At 51.0% G+C, this 19,024-nt stretch overlaps 1 protein-coding gene across 1 annotated transcript in view; it reads left to right on the forward strand.

Annotated features, from left to right (window-relative positions):
- Positions 1-19,024, forward strand: part of MAP4K5 (mitogen-activated protein kinase kinase kinase kinase 5) — a 59,390-nt gene that overhangs the window by 22,461 nt on the left and 17,905 nt on the right. Inside the window, 15 exon segments of the mRNA XM_044272673.1 lie at positions 1,737-1,794; positions 11,330-11,420; positions 12,806-12,870; positions 13,480-13,535; positions 14,570-14,617; positions 14,704-14,746; positions 14,839-14,873; positions 14,875-14,912; positions 14,994-15,125; positions 15,432-15,494; positions 15,858-15,939; positions 16,536-16,652; positions 16,735-16,807; positions 18,535-18,590; positions 18,882-18,922. Coding sequence (XP_044128608.1) covers positions 1,737-1,794; positions 11,330-11,420; positions 12,806-12,870; positions 13,480-13,535; positions 14,570-14,617; positions 14,704-14,746; positions 14,839-14,873; positions 14,875-14,912; positions 14,994-15,125; positions 15,432-15,494; positions 15,858-15,939; positions 16,536-16,652; positions 16,735-16,807; positions 18,535-18,590; positions 18,882-18,922 — 998 coding nt within the window.

Genomic DNA, 19,024 nt, shown 5'->3' on the forward strand with positions numbered 1-19,024 from the left:
CTCATACCGTGCAGTCTCCCAGACACAGTGAGTCCTGAGCAGTCCCATCCCTGCTGCTGCCCTCACATACCGTGCAGTCTCCCAGACACAGTGAGTCCTGAGCAGTCCCATCCCTGCTGCTGCCCTCACATACCGTGCAGTCTCACAGACACAGTGAGTCCTGAGCAGTCCCATCCCTGCTGCTGCCCTCTCATACCGTGCAGTCTCACAGACACCGTGAGTCCTGAGCAGTCCCATCCCTGCTGCTGCCCTCTCATACCGTGCAGTCTCCCAGACACAGTGAGTCCTGAGCAGTCCCATCCCTGCTGCTGCCCTCACATACCGTGCAGTCTCCCAGACACAGTGAGTCCTGAGCAGTCCCATCCCTGCTGCTGCCCTCACATACCGTGCAGTCTCACAGGCACCGTGAGTCCTGAGCAGTCCCATCCCTGCTGCTGCCCTCACATACCGTGCAGTCTCACAGACACAGTGAGTCCTGAGCAGTCCATCCCTGCTGCTGCCCTCTCATACCGTGCAGTCTCACAGGCACCGTGAGTCCTGAGCAGTCCCATCCCTGCTGCTGCCCTCACATACCGTGCAGTCTCACAGACACCGTGAGTCCTGAGCAGTCCCATCCCTGCTGCTGCCCTCACATACCGTGCAGTCTCACAGGCACCGTGAGTCCTGAGCAGTCCCATCCCTGCTGCTGCCCTCACATACCGTGCAGTCTCACAGGCACCGTGAGTCCTGAGCAGTCCCATCCCTGCTGCTGCCCTCACATACCGTGCAGTCTCCCAGACACAGTGAGTCCTGAGCAGTCCCATCCCTGCTGCTGCCCTCACATACCGTGCAGTCTCACAGGCACCGTGAGTCCTGAGCAGTCCCATCCCTGCTGCTGCCCTCTCATACCGTGCAGTCTCCCAGACACAGTGAGTCCTGAGCAGTCCCATCCCTGCTGCTGCCCTCACATACCGTGCAGTCTCCCAGACACAGTGAGTCCTGAGCAGTCCCATCCCTGCTGCTGCCCTCACATACCGTGCAGTCTCACAGACACAGTGAGTCCTGAGCAGTCCCATCCCTGCTGCTGCCCTCTCATACCGTGCAGTCTCACAGACACCGTGAGTCCTGAGCAGTCCCATCCCTGCTGCTGCCCTCTCATACCGTGCAGTCTCCCAGACACAGTGAGTCCTGAGCAGTCCCATCCCTGCTGCTGCCCTCACATACCGTGCAGTCTCCCAGACACAGTGAGTCCTGAGCAGTCCCATCCCTGCTGCTGCCCTCACATACCGTGCAGTCTCACAGGCACCGTGAGTCCTGAGCAGTCCCATCCCTGCTGCTGCCCTCACATACCGTGCAGTCTCACAGACACAGTGAGTCCTGAGCAGTCCATCCCTGCTGCTGCCCTCTCATACCGTGCAGTCTCACAGGCACCGTGAGTCCTGAGCAGTCCGATCCCTGCTGCTGCCCTCTCATACCGTGCAGTCTCACAGACACCGTGAGTCCTGAGCAGTCCATCCCTGCTGCTGCCCTCTCATACCGTGCAGTCTCACAGACACCGTGAGTCCTGAGCAGTCTCATCCCTGCTGCTGCCCTCTCATACCGTGCAGTCTCACAGGCACCGTGAGGGTGCGATCCTGCAGCTGCTCACCCATTCTGAACGCTCTGCTGGCAGGGCAATGGGTAACCTGTAAGGTGCGCCATTTATTAGGGAACCTGCAAAATTCCTTGTAACTGAGACGTCCCTTGTTTTCTTCCAGGCCAGGAACCTACAGACGGGCGAGCTCGCTGCGGTGAAGATCATTAAGCTGGAGCCTGGTGAGTTCTATCTGCAGGATTTGTTGGGCCGACTTCAGACTTGACAGATTTGCAAATCCGAGTTCATGTACAGTGCGATAGCCGTGGATGGGGTTTCCGAGACTGTGTCCACATGTTCCGGAGAAACTCCACACGCTCGTTCTGTTGGGAATGGCGCGGATTTCACCCTTTGCAATGGAAAGAATGAAATCTGCGGCAAATCCACAATAAAATCTGCGTGTAACACGTGCTTGGTTTTCCATGGATTTCCGGGACAGATGTGACCGGCTCTTCAGCTTCATGTCTACTGTCACACTTGCGTTGTTGTTGTTTTCCGGTATTGAGATCCGGCAGAGGATCTCAATACCGGGGGGAAAAAAAAAACTTTGCTGTTAAGTCCTCATGTATTCTGAATGGAAAGAGATCCGTTCAGGATGCATCAGGATGTCTTCCGTTCCGGCTGCACTCCGTTTTGCGACTGGACACGCAACCGCTGAGAGATGCGGTTTTGTGTCCGGTCATAAAAACGTATCTGGCACTGAAAACAATGTAAGTCAATGGTGACGGATCCGTTTTTTTAGGAGCCTAGACTTTAAATGTATTTAGTGACGTTTTTTTCCGTTTCCATTTCACACAACCGCAACGGAACGGATGCATCCTGATGTGCAAAATCTTTTTTATTTGTTGGACCAGACTTGACTTTTGCAGTGTTTTATTTTCCTGAGCAATACGTTTTTATACTTCTCTTAATTTAGCATTTTAATATTTACTAATTTATTTTTAGAATTTTAAACTTATTAAGTTTAAATTTTTTTTTATTTTGTGGATGATTTTCAGGCGATTCTGTAATGTTATCCTAGAACAGACCGTTTCATTGCTTACATCAGGGATGCTCAATCTGCGGCCCTCCAGCTGTTGTAAAACTACAACTCCCACCGTGCCCTTCTGTAGGCTGTCCGGGAATGATGGGAGTTGTAGTTTTGCTACAGCTGGAGGGCCGCAGGTTGAGCATGCCTGGCTTACATCATCATCTTCCATTAAAGGGGTTGTGAGAGTTGTAAAAGTCATGGTCGTCCATGGTAATCTGCCCCCAAAAATAGGATCAGACTGTTCGATTATGGGCCGGACTTTCCATAAAATGCGTAATGCACGCAGCTTTTTTGGTGTTTTTTTTTCCGCATGGTATCGACTATCAATACTTTTTTTTTTTTTTTTTATGGTATCGAAATCAAATCAAAATTTTGGTATGGCGACAACCCTAGCTATATGTTTGTCATCAGTGGTTTTGCCCTAGGAGCGAGGTGAATGCGGTGAAGTATTATTATGACTTTTTGATGTCAGTTTAGTGAATCAATAATTAATATCCGGAAACCACGACAGGTGCAGAACGTACACCGCTGAAACCGTCTCACATGACTATTGTGTCCTGGCCTGGGTGGCCGCCTGCCAGAGTCTGATGTAATGAGTCCGTGATCGCTGCCGACTCCTGAGGCTGTTTTTTGTTTGTTTTATTTATGCATAGATAATGCAGTTCGTTTTATTTTGAATTTTTTTTTGCAGCCTTTGGTTTAGATTTAGTAAAATCTCCTCCACTTTGTTGCTACTGTAAATGCTGCGGATGTGCAGCGCTGGAGTCTACAGCACCGGATCTGCAGCATGCCTGTTGCAAGGAAGTCGGTGTCTTTTGACCGTGGGTGTCACCCTTTGCTAAAATTCGCTGCAGATATGGCAGCACCCATTGTGTCCACTGCTTTAATCAGCGATTTGCATAGGCCTGTGATGGCGGACCTCCAGCTGTGGTAAAACTACGACTCCCAAGATTTACACTTGCTTGCTCTCAGAACTCCATAGAAATGAATGGAGCATGCTGGGAGTCGTAGTGCCGGAGGTTAGCCATCACTGGCATAGGTCAAGAAAAATGAAATTCGGGCCTCAACGCTGTGTAGAAGGAACCCTCATTAGGTTTAGTGAAGGCAGATGATGTTTGTGTTCCCACGTGGTCGATGGAGGGGGGGGGGGGGGTACCAAGCGCTCGCTTCAGTGGTTTTACAAGAGAACAGGAAGAGCAAAGTAAAAAGCACAGATCATAGCAAAGATACTTGGTGATCTGAAGTTGTCTTCGACTTAGGCCTCTTGCACACAACCGTATGGCTTTTTCAGTATTTTGCGGTCCGCAAAAAACAGATCCGCAAAAAATACGGATGATGTCCGTGTGCATTCCGTTTTTTACAGAACAGCTGGCCCCTGATAGAACAGTACTATCCTTGTCTGTTATGCGGACAATAATAGGACATGTTCTATCTTTGAACGGAAATACGGAAACAGAAGGCATACGGAGTACCTTCCGTTCTTTTTGCGGATCCATTTAAATCAATGGTTCCGAACACGGAACGCAAAAAACGGAACGTTCGTGTGCAAGAGGCCTTAGGGGAAGACAGATCATGGTCTCAATGGGTTTTTCTGCTTGTTTTACATTGTGTTTTAGACTCTATTCACACCCAGAGCTGCCTCAAGATTCTGCCGGCTGGCTGTCAACTCTGACTTCACATCCCCCCCTCCCCTGCTAGAGCAGTGTCTGTTTGTATTCTATTGGGAGATGTAGTTTGCACTCCAAAGATGCAGAAACATCTCCTAGCATGCCACGCATCAGTGACCCCATGGTGCTGCTAAGTGAAGGTGGTCTTACATATTGGATGAACCATTTAGTGCCTATGGGGGGGGGGATAAGGATCGGGCATATTACATTTCATCATGCTCAATCCTTCGGGAGATGAGCGGCTCCCAGAGGTGCCTAAAAGCAAGTAAACGCTGTGAATGATCCCCACCAATCGTCGAGCGATGGCGTGGTGGGACCCCACCCTGACCCCCGGGGTCGTTCAGCTCCCACCTCTGCGTCGTCTCTGTGGCTTTATGTCAGTGTGAGAAGTGCAGAGCGCCGGCAGTTCTCCGCCATGTTCTTTGCTCTTGCAGGTGATCAAACCTCATGGCAGGCGTCCCGGCGGCTGCGTCGTGCTGCCGTGTCCTCAGCCTCCACTCCCTCAGGTGACACCTGAGGATTTCTGAGCCGCGTACGACTCCCGGAGTCGCTTTTGTTTTCCAGGACTTGTGTGTGTAACTCTATACAGGGAGGATCCCGGGTGATGCAGACGTGTGAGCCGGTATCGCCATGAGGTCACTGGTTTCGTGTAACCCGTGCACATCATGAGGGTGACCGCACTGGCACGGGGGCTTTTCTCATATCCCTGCTGCCGCTTTCCTATCCTCCTCATCTCTGGGCCTAACATGCAGCAGTAGCAGAGTGGAGTTTGTCATTTGGCACTAGCTGAGAGTATTATTCACCCAAATATGGCGGTTTTCTGGTGTAAGGTCTCGTGCACGTGCCGAGTGCTGTTTTAAAGTGTTGACTGTTGAGCCAAGTGCATCTGATTCGTTTTCCACCGATTTTTTATTTTATTTATTTTATTTTTTATTTTTTTGCTTAGTTTAGAAGTTACGGGCACCTCGCCTAAAAGTAAAGGAGCTCCCGGGCTAGTGCGTCTGCAAGCAGTAATGCGGTATGCAGCTCGAATTTAAAAGGGTTTCCTCGCAGGTCCCTGTGACCACCCTAATTGGACATAACTTACCTGTAGGAGAAAGCGTGTACTTGCTGTTCCAAAGTTTCGTGGATCGTCTTTTCGTGGACCTGGTCATGTGACGCTTCTCTTCTGACATTCCAGCCGAAGTCGCCTACTTTACCAGGTTTCCGGCCTGGACTGTGGACGAGGCCAGAACTATTCCTCTCCTTGGCGCATTCGCAGATGAGGTGGATTCAGAGGTTTGTGCATGCGCCATGGAGAGGAATAGTTCTGGCCGCGTCCACCACGCGTCACGTCCATAGTCCGTGCCGGAAACCCGGTAAAGACGGTGACTTCGGTGGATGAAGGATTTTCAGAAGAGGAGCGGTCACGTGACTGCGTTCCCGAGATGCCGATACATGCCATTTTCAAGTGGTAAGTATATTACAAACTTTCTCCTACAAGTTTTGTGTAATAAGGTGGGTTTGTAGAGCCTGTGGGCCCCGGAAGACCCCGTTAAATATGTCACGTGTGTGTACCTGAGCATTATACTGCACTTTCTAATGCAACTTCACTTCGGTGTCATCTTCTAAAATTATTGAAGCCATGGACACCCTCCTGTCCTGTTCAGAGGGGCATACCGTCCATTAAATGGCTGCAGGCAGAGGGTCATGTGACCAAGCACGTCCTGAAACGCAGCGCTGCTGCCATCTGCGCAGGCCCGGACGCAGGGAGTTGGAGGACCCTATGTGATCTAAATCCCTGCTCATTCCAGGCTTAGGAGTCCAGTAGGCAGTGTCTTCAGTCAGCGACTCCTCCCCCTGGACTCCTAAGTCCACAGAGAGCACAGATTTCGGTTACGTTTTACTGATGTATCCGGCTCCTCCTGCTCTATATCCTATAGGACTGTGTGTTCAACGTCACGGATCCACTTTAAGAAATTTAAAAAAATTGCGATTTTTCTCCCTGGACGCCGTCAATAAACTGACATTCATGAACACCCGGTATTGGTGGCAGGACCAGATCCCTCTATGGTAATCATTTAGGAGATCTCCCAGTTCTCCCATCTGCATCCCCCTCCCCCTGCTGATTGAGCATCCGGACTGCAGCCATATGTCGGCCGTGTGTTTCTCCGCAGGCTCCCGGCCCTCCTTGCTCTCCTCTGTGTGCAAAGGTTTCCCTCCCGCTGATTCATTGTTCTCTTCACTTCCTCAAAATGACTTCCATTCTGTGCAGATTTTTAGCATTTTTGCTCCTTGTTCTTTAAAACCTAGAAACCTCAATAGACCCCGGAGTCATCGGCGTCTGAGCCGTGGTTGCATTCCTTTGCAGCATTTGTCACTTTATTTTTTTATGCTGCGTTCCCATCGACCATGCCGCTCCCTGGCGTTGTCCTGGAATAGCAGGTGAAGCATCTCCTCCCCAGAAGATCGCAGCGCACTTGGGCGTCGGACCCGGTGACAGGACTTCTGTAAACAAGTCATTCCTTTGCACGCCCCAGCTTGTCCTCCTCGTAGAGCTGCATTGCAAAGGGAATTGAGTCTTGACAGGTAGTGTTTTTTTTTGCTTGCAGTGAAGGCATGCTACTTGTAGGCACATGCTGCCGGCACCGGCTCTGCGGGGAAGAGCGAATGTATTTTTGGCACGAGGCTTGATAGTCATGTCCTGGGTGGATGTACAGCAGCGTGCCGGAGACTCGAAGATACAGCCCCCATGAGTGATTATTGAAAATGTGCCCCTCAATTACCAGTAGGATAGAGGTTACTAGGACTGGCGCTCAGGTATTTGCATTGTACAGGTGCACCTTGTGTTCATAGAACGCCACGTGCTCTGGAAAGTCCAGGCTTAAAGGGAGACTCTGCTGAAAACCGGAATTTTCCAATGTCCATATTCATGAGGGCGCCTGAAGCACAAACATAATTAGCCAACAGGTGACTGACACTCGACCCGCACCTAGTAAAAGAGAAGGTGATTACTCTGCGCTCTCCTAGTGATTACTCTGCGCCCTCCCTCTTTCAGCGGCGGCGCTGCGCCCTCCCTCTTTCAGCGGCGGCGCTGCGCCCTCCCTCTTTCAGCGGCGGCGCTGCGCCCTCCCTCTTTCAGCGGCGGCGCTGCGCCCTCCCTCTTTCAGCGGCGGCGCTGCGCCCTCCCTCTTTCAGCGGCGGCGCTGCGCCCTCCCTCTTTCAGCGGCGGCGCTGCGCCCTCCCTCTTTCAGCGGCGGCGCTGCGCCCTCCCTCTTTCAGCGGCGGCGCTGCGCCCTCCCTCTTTCAGCGGCGGCGCTGCGCCCTCCCTCTTTCAGCGGCGGCGCTGCGCCCTCCCTCTTTCAGCGGCGGCGCTGCGCCCTCCCTCTTTCAGCGGCGGCGCTGCGCCCTCCCTCTTTCAGCGGCGGCGCTGCGCCCTCCCTCTTTCAGCGGCGGCGCTGCGCCCTCCCTCTTTCAGCGGCGGCGCTGCGCCCTCCCTCTTTCAGCGGCGGCGCTGCGCCCTCCCTCTTTCAGCGGCGGCGCTGCGCCCTCCCTCTTTCAGCGGCGGCGCTGCGCCCTCCCTCTTTCAGCGGCGGCGCTGCGCCCTCCCTCTTTCAGCGGCGGCGCTGCGCCCTCCCTCTTTCAGCGGCGGCGCTGCGCCCTCCCTCTTTCAGCGGCGGCGCTGCGCCCTCCCTCTTTCAGCGGCGGCGCTGCGCCCTCCCTCTTTCAGCGGCGGCGCTGCGCCCTCCCTCTTTCAGCGGCGGCGCTGCGCCCTCCCTCTTTCAGCGGCGGCGCTGCGCCCTCCCTCTTTCAGCGGCGGCGCTGCGCCCTCCCTCTTTCAGCGGCGGCGCTGCGCCCTCCCTCTTTCAGCGGCGGCGCTGCGCCCTCCCTCTTTCAGCGGCGGCGCTGCGCCCTCCCTCTTTCAGCGGCGGCGCTGCGCCCTCCCTCTTTCAGCGGCGGCGCTGCGCCCTCCCTCTTTCAGCGGCGGCGCTGCGCCCTCCCTCTTTCAGCGGCGGCGCTGCGCCCTCCCTCTTTCAGCGGCGGCGCTGCGCCCTCCCTCTTTCAGCGGCGGCGCTGCGCCCTCCCTCTTTCAGCGGCGGCGCTGCGCCCTCCCTCTTTCAGCGGCGGCGCTGCGCCCTCCCTCTTTCAGCGGCGGCGCTGCGCCCTCCCTCTTTCAGCGGCGGCGCTGCGCCCTCCCTCTTTCAGCGGCGGCGCTGCGCCCTCCCTCTTTCAGCGGCGGCGCTGCGCCCTCCCTCTTTCAGCGGCGGCGCTGCGCCCTCCCTCTTCCAGCGGTATCAGCAGTTTTTGTTTCTGATGCTGCAGAGATGACATAATCAACTGCTGCAAATGATTGCTGCCACGGTCACATGAAGTAGTCGGTGACATCATCCCTGCAGCCCCAGAAACAAAGACTGCTGGGACCACCGGACCGAGGACACTAGAATGGCGGGAATTGATTGATTTTTAAGATCATTCCCACGTTTTTCAAAGTTTTTGACAGTCCCAGAAATCCTGTTTTTAAGGGGGCATCTCCTGCTCCTATGGAGCAGTCCAGGCCTCCTGTGACGTATGTACTGATCCGTGTCCATGTGCCACGTGCAGCCTGTGCTGTAGGTGGAGTATCAGGAGATCACTGTTTTCTTCTGTAGATAAGGAAGTTTAAAACGTCTGCAGGTTGTGGCTGAAGGATCCCTCCTTTTTTCTCCGTTGTGCGCAGCGATACTTGGCAGACGACTCGCATACTTCATCCAAGACACCAGCCGGACCAAAGACATGTGACAAAAGCTGCACAAAGTTCCTGTGTACATTGTAGATGTCTGCAGCGCGTTTCAAACCTGCACTCCTTGGAAATATAATATTTTGCAATGAAGGCGTTGCTGGTGATCGGCGTGTGGACGTATATAACATCACAGCTCGGTCTCATTTACTAGAAGTGTATCTGCCATACCGAGCCCTGCTCAAGAACAGAGCTGGCGCTGGTTCTGATGAAAAAGAGCCCAGTTTATCAGACCAGTGAATAAATGGAATTAAAGGGGTTTTCTGGAATTCATTTTATTACACATAACAAACCGGAGAAACTGTGTAATATAATTACCATGTCAAAGTCGTTCTGAAAATCCATCTTCTGCTTAGGTCATGTCCTTCACCAGGTTTCCGGCTTGAACTAGAACTACTCCTCTCCCTGGCGCATGTGCCAACTTCTGAAACCACCTCATCTGCGCATTCGCAGGGAGAGGAATAGTTCTGGCCCCGTCCACATAGGAATTGACGTCCCGTCCATAGCCCAGGCCAGAAACCTGGTAAAGGACATAGCAGTATCAGAAGAGGAGCGTCACGTAACTGGGTTCCCAAGAGACTGATTCACGCAACTTTGGAAAGTTAAAGGGGTCCTCTCACTTCAGTAACTGGCATTTATCATGTAGAGAAAGTTAATACAAGGCACTTACTAATGTATTGTTATTACCCATATTGCTTCCTCTGCTGGCCGGATTCATTTTCCCATCACATTATACACTGCTCGTTTCCATGGTTACGACCACCCTGCAATCCATCAGTGGTGGTTGTGCTTGCACACTATAGGAAAAAGCACCGGCCTATGTGCGCTCCCATGGTCCTGGCCACCAGAGAGACTGACGCTTTTTCCCTATAGTGTGCAAGCACGGCCACCACTGATGGATTGCAGGGTGGTCTGTAACCATGGAAACTAGCAGTGTATAATGTGATGGGAAAATGAATCCGGCCAGCAGAGGAAGCAATATGGGTAATAACAATACATTAGTAAGTGCCTTGTATTATCTTTCTCTACATGATAAATGCCACTTACCCTTAAAGGACCCCTATAAGTATATTACACACTTTCTCCTGTGTTATGTGGAGTTATGGTGGGAATGTAGAGCCTGTGGGGTCCCAAAAAGACAAAAAAAATAATGAAAAAACAAACTACTTTGCTGTGCGGGAAGTGTGTTAAGACCCGGCTCAGCAGGGGGCGACACTGGTTGAAGAAAATATGAACTGTGCCCCATATTATCACAGAGTGGAAATTTGGGATAAGTTCCCCACCCCCCATAATTTAGCAGAGGAAGTTCTTCTGCAGGACTGGGTTCACACACAGCAGACTTGTTGCAGCCATTTCTTGCGACTGTTCCATTGATCTGAATGGGACTTGCAGAAATCCGGGCGCTGCACAAACGTCTCTGTTCTTATGTCCGGAATGGATTGCGGTCACAGAAATGTCTGCATCAAATCTGCCACCGTGTGAATATACCCGTAAATGTCAGTGACATCAGCAGCATCTTTCTCCTCTCTCTGTATTCGGAACAGATGCATGCTCAGCCGTACTAAGCATGCATGTGTATGGGGGAGCTGTCAGCAGCCTAAACTTATGGCCGGCTTAAGAACTCGTGGACACCCCTGCATTTAGCAGCAAATATGAGAAGTGAAGCCATAAACATCAGATAAATGTCCCCCGAGCCCACCGATTCCCACAGGAGCGGCCGACCGTCTAATTTGCTTCACTGAGAGCGGATATAAGGCAGTTGGTTTTCGGTACGGCCGGTCGCTGCCGCCAGGTAGATTCCCTTCTCCCCATTGAGAACACATGCATGCTTATCTGAGCTAAGCATGCATGTGTATGGGGGCAAGGGGTGTCAGCCGAATTGGCCTGCAGCACTGTTCTGCAGCCTGTGGCTCTCAAGCTGTTGCAAAACTACAACTCCCATCATGCCCCGACAGGTCATGATAGAGGTTGTAGTTTTGCAATAGCTGTGGGGCCACAAGCTGCAGCCCTGTAATGTGTATGGCCGGCGTTAATCATCAGCCCTTCTGTACGGCTTTATTCACATGCGTGTTTTCTGTTGCGGCGGTTTAGCGGTGACCTTAGGACAAACCCAGACGTGACCTTCCAGGGCGTTTCTTCAGTCGTGTGTATTTTTAAAGGGCAGCTCCACTTTCACACTTTGGGAAGGTTTTGCATGGCGCTCTGTGGTGCTGTTACCGTATGTATTCTACGCCGCTGACTTTCCGTTTCCTCTTGATTTGCAGGTGATGACTTCTCTCTAATTCAGCAAGAAATCTACATGGTGAAGGAATGCAAACACATCAACATCGTGGCGTACTTCGGCAGCTATCTCTGGTACGGGGCAGGTGCCGTTATTCCTCCCCACAGCTATGTCCCGCCATGTCTGGCTTCGTAGGAAGGAAGACTTTGTTATGCCTCATCCAGGGCCTGGAGGGGCGGAGCATGATTTAAAGAGCCCCTGTGTCATGCTCCGCCCCCTCAGGCCCCGCAGTAGCTATAACACTATATTACATGGAGAGTTCCTTTTGAATAGGGATGGGAGTGGGAAGGATTGTGACGGTTTCTGATTCCGGAAGGTCGCCCTGATCAGCCATAACATTAAAACCACTGACGGTGAAGTGACTAGCACTGGTTATCTGGTGACAATGACGTCCATTGGGGGAGATGTTAGAAAGCAAAAGAACAGTCGGTTTGATGTGTTGGAAGCATAAGGATACGAGTGACTGCCAAGGGTCGAGCTGTGACGTGTAGACTGGGTCAGAACATCCGCAGAACAGCCGGTCCTGTGGGTTGTTCCCAGTATGTAGGGGTCAGTACCAGTGACGGGGTCATGGCTAGCCTGTCAGGTCCGATCCCACAGAAGACTTACCGTACAGTAAATTTCTGACAACGTTACCGCTGGCGATAGGTGTCAAGACACTGAGGGCGTCGCAGCTCGTGGTGCGTGGGGATGTGCAGCCGCAGAGCGGTCAGAGCGCCCGCGCTGTGCCCTGTCCACTACCGAAAGTGACTGCAGAGGACATCAGAACTGGAGCCGTGGAAGAAGGCGGCCTGGTCTGAGGAATCGCCTTACATCATGTGGACGGCCGGGCGTGTGCGAAGAGATGGCACCGGGTGCACTGAGGTCACCTGCACACGGATGCGGGTGAACACACGTAAGAACCGCACAAATTCCCGTGCAGATTTGTATGCGTTTCTGCTCCACAATCTGCAATGTCTGACAGCGTTTTTTGGTGCGGAGTTGATGCGCTCTTGCCGCAGATCTCAACCTTTCGTTTGAAAGGGTGAAACCCACAGCTAAGACCACAAACCTCAATGACGCGCTATTTAATTTCTCCCATGTGTGGAGGTGTCCTAAGGGAAGAAAACAAGTGTACGGTCGTTCTCCGTGGAGGCCGCACTGAACCACTTACAGGATCTGCTGCGAGATACCACAGGACACCTCAGAGGTCTGGCGGAGTCCATGCCTGAAGAGGACCTGGTGGTATCACGTGGTTGTAATGTTATGGCTGATCGGTGTACGTTTTCCCGCAGCTGACCTCTTACATTGTGATGTCCTTACACCCGAGCACATGTTGTGGAGGGGTTGTGTGTAACGGATCTGCTTCCTCCACCTCCCATATGGATTAGTACGCCCGTCGCCATCGCCCTCATGTTTCAGTTCACCAGTCTCCTGCTGGAAACCTCCATTAACGCGTCTTCCTTTCTGTATCTTGAAGCCGGGAGAAGCTGTGGATCTGCATGGAGTATTGCGGTGGAGGGTCCCTCCAGGACATATATCACGGTAAGGCACAGTCCTATAGCACGAGGAGACTGTCATTGTCTCTGTTCACATCTGCAGCAGCGTTTCCGTATTTCTGCTGGATCATCGGATCAGAGAAACTAAAAGGACGACAGAGAAGGGTCTGTCTTGTGATGGACACCATGGCGTCCGGTTCCTGCGTTTCCGTCATGGTGTGCCCTCTGCGATGGAGGCTGCAGTGCGGATGTGAACAGAGGCCTAACTTACACTTGTTCTCTAGTCCTTAAGCTGTCAGCGGTTTCACAACCTTATTCGCACAGCTGGTTGTAGCCTCCATTTTTTTTTTCCCTGTACTGGACAGCGGAAAGTAATGGCGTTGTAATATTCCCCGGTCATAATAACACCCCTCAGTTCTCCTACTGTCCCACTGGATTTGGGGTAATTGTTATCTGTTGTGTATGTAGGGAAGTCAGTCTGCCTTTGGGGGGGGGGCAAGGATAATCATTGTATTTTAGGAGGGAAAAGTCCCTGGTATTGAAGGGGTTAACCTCTCCCTGTCGGCGCTCCCATCAGGATATGATGGCGGTTGTCAGACCTTATCCCTAGTTCTACGTGTGACCGTGAGCTGATCTGTTCTTTCTCTCCTTGCAGTCACCGGACCGCTCTCCGAAAACCAAATTGCCTACATGTGCCGGGAAACCTTACAGGTAAAGACGTGAGGCCGTTACCCGTAGAGAAGGTTGCGGCCAGCAGGCGTGGACTGGTCGCCCTCTGTGGCCCTCCTCCGCAGGACGCGTCTTCTCTGACAACCATCTCTTAACAATGCAAACAAAATGGATGACTCCACAGCGCAGGAGTCTGCTGAGCGGAGACCAGAGAGCCAGGATATCTCAGATCCTTGCGGCTCGGTCCTCCACGACGGATGATCATCTCCTGTAGTAAAGCGATCATCATAAAATCCTGAGTAGAATGAGGATGTGGGTTTTTAGTTCTTTCCTAACACCGACCCATTGAACGATTGCCTGTGCATTACATGGCGTGTTAGCAGTGTCCGCCGTGTGCTGTGTCTGACCACGTATTGCTGTGAGCAGCTTCTCCATTTTTCCCTGGCACTAGTTGTGATAAATCTTCCCCATTGTGCCGTACAGTGATGCCGCCATGTGCCAGTTAGGAACCTTGGTCCAGTGGATCGGGGCTTTTTAAATTTGGCGACCTCTGCTTCCCGATGATGCTTTATTACTAAAGGTACTTCAGCCATTGTCCTGCCAGCAGGATCAACCCTATTAATCCAGGCATACAGCCTGATGGGGTCGATTTAAAAGAATTCTTGTTTGTGATAATCGGTTGTGCAAAAATGAGAGCTTCATTGCACTTAGGGGCAGGGCCTAGCCTCTCAGTGCACTTTAATTTTCCCATTGGTGCACTGAAGCGCTCAATTGCATAAAGAATACGTAATACGTCACCTTGCCATCTCATTTGCATAATCGCTGTGACCTGCTGTAAAATCTCGGCATGACTGTGAATGAGCCGCATTGGTTCCTTGCTTGACCTAGGTGGATCTTGTTGCAAAGTTTAGAAGGCTGTTTGCATCCCCAATTTCGGAAATATAGGGGGCGTGATTTTCCTGCAGCCAAAAATCATTATAAAAGTTGCGTCAAACGCTCTAAGTAATGCGCACCGTTCACTGCCGGGGATCTCCTCTCCTCATGTCTGCGTTTTCCTTTCCACCGTCTTCATGCAGGGTCTGGCGTATCTGCACAGCAAGGGCAAAATGCACAGAGATATCAAGGTAAGGAGGGTGTCGGTGTGATGTCATGGAGTCACGCCCCTATAGGTGCCCATTCCTCTAATGCCCAGGATGTCCGTCTCTTGCAGGGCGCCAACATACTCCTCACAGACAATGGAGATGTCAAACTAGGTACAGTCTCGTTTCTTGTGTTCTATACGGGGCCGGGTCATCTTTGTCTTCAGGATTTTACTCCCCGATTTTATTTATTTTTTCTCTTGCAGCGGACTTCGGGGTGGCAGCAAAGATAACGGCGACCTATCGCCAAGAGGAAGTCGTTCATTGGGACGCCATACTGGTAATGAGATGACGTGTTGTATGCTTGTATATACGGGCCCTGCCTGAAGCAAGGATATAACCCTGTGCCACTCTGTTCCAGGATGGCGCCAGAGGTGGCGGCGGTGGAAAAGAATGGAGGCTACAACCAGCTGTGCGATATCTGGGCCGTCGGCATCACCTCAATAGAACTGGCAGAGCTGCAGCCGCCATTGTTTGACCTGCATCCGATGAGGTTTGTGGTTATAACTTCATGTAAGATCATTGCTCCTGGTTAAAGAGCACATATTAGCAGGATCAACCCTATAAAACTTTGCAGTCAGCCTGGTGGGCTTCTCTGCTCGCACCCAGACAACCGTAACATAAATGCTCATTCGTCTTGGGAAGAAAGCTGCATGTGATTGGAGAGACCCCATTGCCTCAGTGTCCCCCAATAAAGGGTGTATGCGACCCTGATAACCTGCACTTGTATGTGCACTAAGAGATCCATTGCAAGGAAGTGAATAGATATTTATTATTTCCATGTTTTTTCCCTTTTTAGAGCTTTGTTCCTAATGTCAAAGAGCAACTTCCAGCCTCCAAAGCTAAAAGAGAAGCTGAAATGGTAAGTGCCCCGTGTGTCCGACCAGCCATAGCGGTTACAGGTCTCCATTCCCATGGGGTTCAGGTGACTAGTAGATAATATATCCATTGTGATAATAACGGGGGGTTCAGTAATCGTACACTGCACCCAGTGTATGGTATCTGTGCAGTAAGTTAGTGCACTGGGGCTGGCATGTGCCTTAATCTTATCCATAGGCCTCCATTCACACTGTGGACCTCAGGAAAGCGCAGCAGGTATATGAATTCAGCAGAGTAGTGAGACATCTGCCCCATTGTTTCTGTAGCCGTGGAGGGAGGGTATAGCACGGGGAGCCCTGAGTGTGGACCTAGGATTGAGGACTTCCTTGTGTTCTGTCCTGTGCAGGACTCCGGTGTTTCACAACTTCATCAAAGTCTCTCTCACCAAGAACCCAAAGAAACGGCCGACTGCGGAGCGACTGCTGACGGTAAGTGCCCGCTCAGAGCCCTGTATACTTATTAATGGTCTCGTGAATTAAGCCCCCCCGACGGGTGCTAACACAAAGCGGCTGCAGAGCTGAATTCATGATATCGGGGAGAGGGGGGGTGGACCGATGGTGTGCTCTTGTAAGGACCCGTGGCATCGGTTTTGCAGATCACTTTCATTTCAGTGGCTGCCATCACCACAAATCTGTATTTTACTTTACTTTTTCTTAGACGCACCTATTAAAATGGCATCGTTCTGCAAGAAATCTTGCATGACACTTGGGCATGAAAACCCATGGTGGGTGCGTCACAGAGCTGCTTCCATACACTATCTTAGCAACTACCTGCAGCTACCACTAGGGGGTGCTTATTGCATGTAGATTTGCACAGCCCTAATTGAGTTCAGTCCTGTCTGTTGTTGGCGCCCCCTAGTGGAGGCTGCATGCAGACTGAATTTATCATTTATCAAGTCTGAAAATCTTGTCACTCCTGGGTAGATATACTATAAAAGTTACTCCAAATAATTTTGGACCAACAACCTGTGATTTCTGTGTGCGTCCCTGGTGCCGTCATGGATAATCTTCTTCTTGCGTTTCAGCATACTTTCGTGGCTCAAGGAGGTCTCTCCAGATTAATGGCGTTAGAACTCTTGGATAGGGTCAACAATCCGGACCACCACCACCATTATATCGAGCCTGATGATGATGATCTTGAGGTGGGTAACCGGGCATCGCTGATCCTTTCAGTTTGTGAGACGTCTGTTGTGCGGACGAGTAATGATTTGCAGTATCTTTCAGCCGATACCCGCTGGGCGCCATACCATCAAGTCTACAAACAAGAGAGCGGAGAGGACGGTGTCCGAGCTGAACTGTGAGCGGACAGGTTTTTTTGTTTTGTTTTTAGTACTAAATAATTTGTGAACCCTAAGGTTAAAATGTCCACAGCTATTGCAAAACTACAACACCCAGCATCTCAGCTGGGAGTCGCTTTGCAATAGTTGGATTGGTGATAAATGCTCGATCGCTGGGGCCCCCACTGATCACTATGAAGGGGCCCCCAAGTGTCCCTGCAGTGAGGAGAAGTTAGTGGTCGAGCATGTGCATAGCTGTTCCTCCGTTCAGTGTCCGTGGGTCTGACGGAGATGGAAAAGTATGTCTGTCAGTCCGCTAGAGCATGCCCGACCACAGTCTAACTTTGCAGTGAGAAGGAACCCGGAGCTTGGACCCCTTTATAGTGTTTGGACAGGTGATAACTAATTGGTGCCAGGTCCCTCGCACACACAATGCGGACCCTCGGTTGGGAGAGCCGTTTTGGTTACCTGCGGATTACATGCGGTTTTTCTGCGCAGATTCTTGTGTAGAAAAACCGTAGCATAATACAGTACTAGAGAGGTGTTTGAGATTTCACAAATCGCATGTACATTTTGCTTTGTTCCATGCAGAAATTGACCTGCCGTGTGGATTCTGAATTCCACGGCTGATCAGCTCTGTCAGTGGTTCTTTTGTGATGCAAGGCTTCAAAACGGCATCAAATCTGCACCAAAATAACGCATACAGTTTTCGGTGTAGAAAAGCATGGAAATCTGTGTGTAAACCTGTACCCGCGTGCCGTCACCCTAAGCGCAGGCAGTAGCGCCCATTAACCTTACATCTAATATATACCCTAAATGATCTGGTTATCACACTGGATCTGATTTCTGCAAATTACCCCATTGTAAAGCTCTCCGCCCTCTGCTGCCTAACCTGCCTTCAGGGCCAAAAGGATGAAACGGATCCTGCGGTGTCCGTATGTATCTCACCATTGCAATTCCCTAAATAGAGTTAGTATTAGTCAGGGGTGACTGTAACGGCCATGAAAGTGAAGTGAAAACATCAGTTTCCTCTTTATAATAATATATTAGTAATGAAAATCTGTCCCTGTCCTTGTGTCCTCTCCATCGATTTGCCGGCTATAATGACACCTGCTATAGAGAAGAAGTAGCTTCCGTTGTACCTGGTGTCGGCGATGGGTCATTCCCCTGCATCGATCTCCCCCAAAAAGTGGGGATTTAGACTTTTCAGCAGCTGCTTGTGGGTTTAAAGAGGACCTCTCCCCTCTCCTGACAGGCCTGTTTTAATAGCTTCATGCATTCCCCATGTAATAACCATTCTGGAGCCTCTATTCTTATGGCTCTATGTTGTGCCGTTCCTCTGTTATTTCTACTAGAAGCTATGAATGAATTGCTAGCAGTCTGCAGTAAGGGTACAGGTGGGCGGTAACCAGTCAGGGGTGTGTCCCTGCACAGTCTGACTCTATCCAATCAGTGCTGCCATTTTCAGACTGTGCAGGGACACCCCCCCAACTGGTTACCCCCCTCTGTACCCTTACTGCAGACTGCTAGCAATTCATTCATAGCTTCTAGTAGGAATAACAGAGGAACGGCACAACATACAGACATAAGAATAGAGGCTGCAGAACTGTTATCACATGGGGAATGCATGAAGCTGTTAAAACAGGCCTGTCAGGAGAGGTCCTCTTTAATATGATAAGATTCGTATCTCCGCTCTGTGATTTTATTGTGACTGGTCCATCGTGTTAACCGCGTCTTTCTGTTCCAGTTGACAAGCTGCAGTTTGAGCCTCCACTCAGGAAGGAGACCGAGGCCAATGAAGTGGTGAGTCCCTTATAATTCGTGATATTCCATTCCTCTCCGGTATTTGTAGGTTAGCGCTTTCTATACACGTGTTCCCTGCCTCAACCCTCTTCTCACTCTGCAGATCACTGCGCTGCTGGCGACACCTGCTGGCAGATCTGGGAATTGTTCTATATTTATTTCACTAGTTGGATTAATTAAAGAGAATCTGTCACCAGCTTTATGTCCCTATCTGAGTGCTGTGGTTGTGTGTATATATTAATTATATTACATTTCATTAAATTATTCATTCAATCATGTATATTTTTGCAGGGCATCAACTGGAATCCTTTTGCAAATGGAGCAAACCACGAGTAAGAATATTTCTAATTCTTTATCCACAGCTTCCTTTTTATGGCTTTTCATCTTTATCCTTTCCTTAGATTCTGCATGTCCAGTTTATTCAGATGGCATAT

The sequence above is a fragment of the Bufo gargarizans genome, chromosome 11 (assembly GCF_014858855.1).
Source record: "Bufo gargarizans isolate SCDJY-AF-19 chromosome 11, ASM1485885v1, whole genome shotgun sequence".
NCBI classification, from domain to species: domain Eukaryota; kingdom Metazoa; phylum Chordata; class Amphibia; order Anura; family Bufonidae; genus Bufo; species Bufo gargarizans.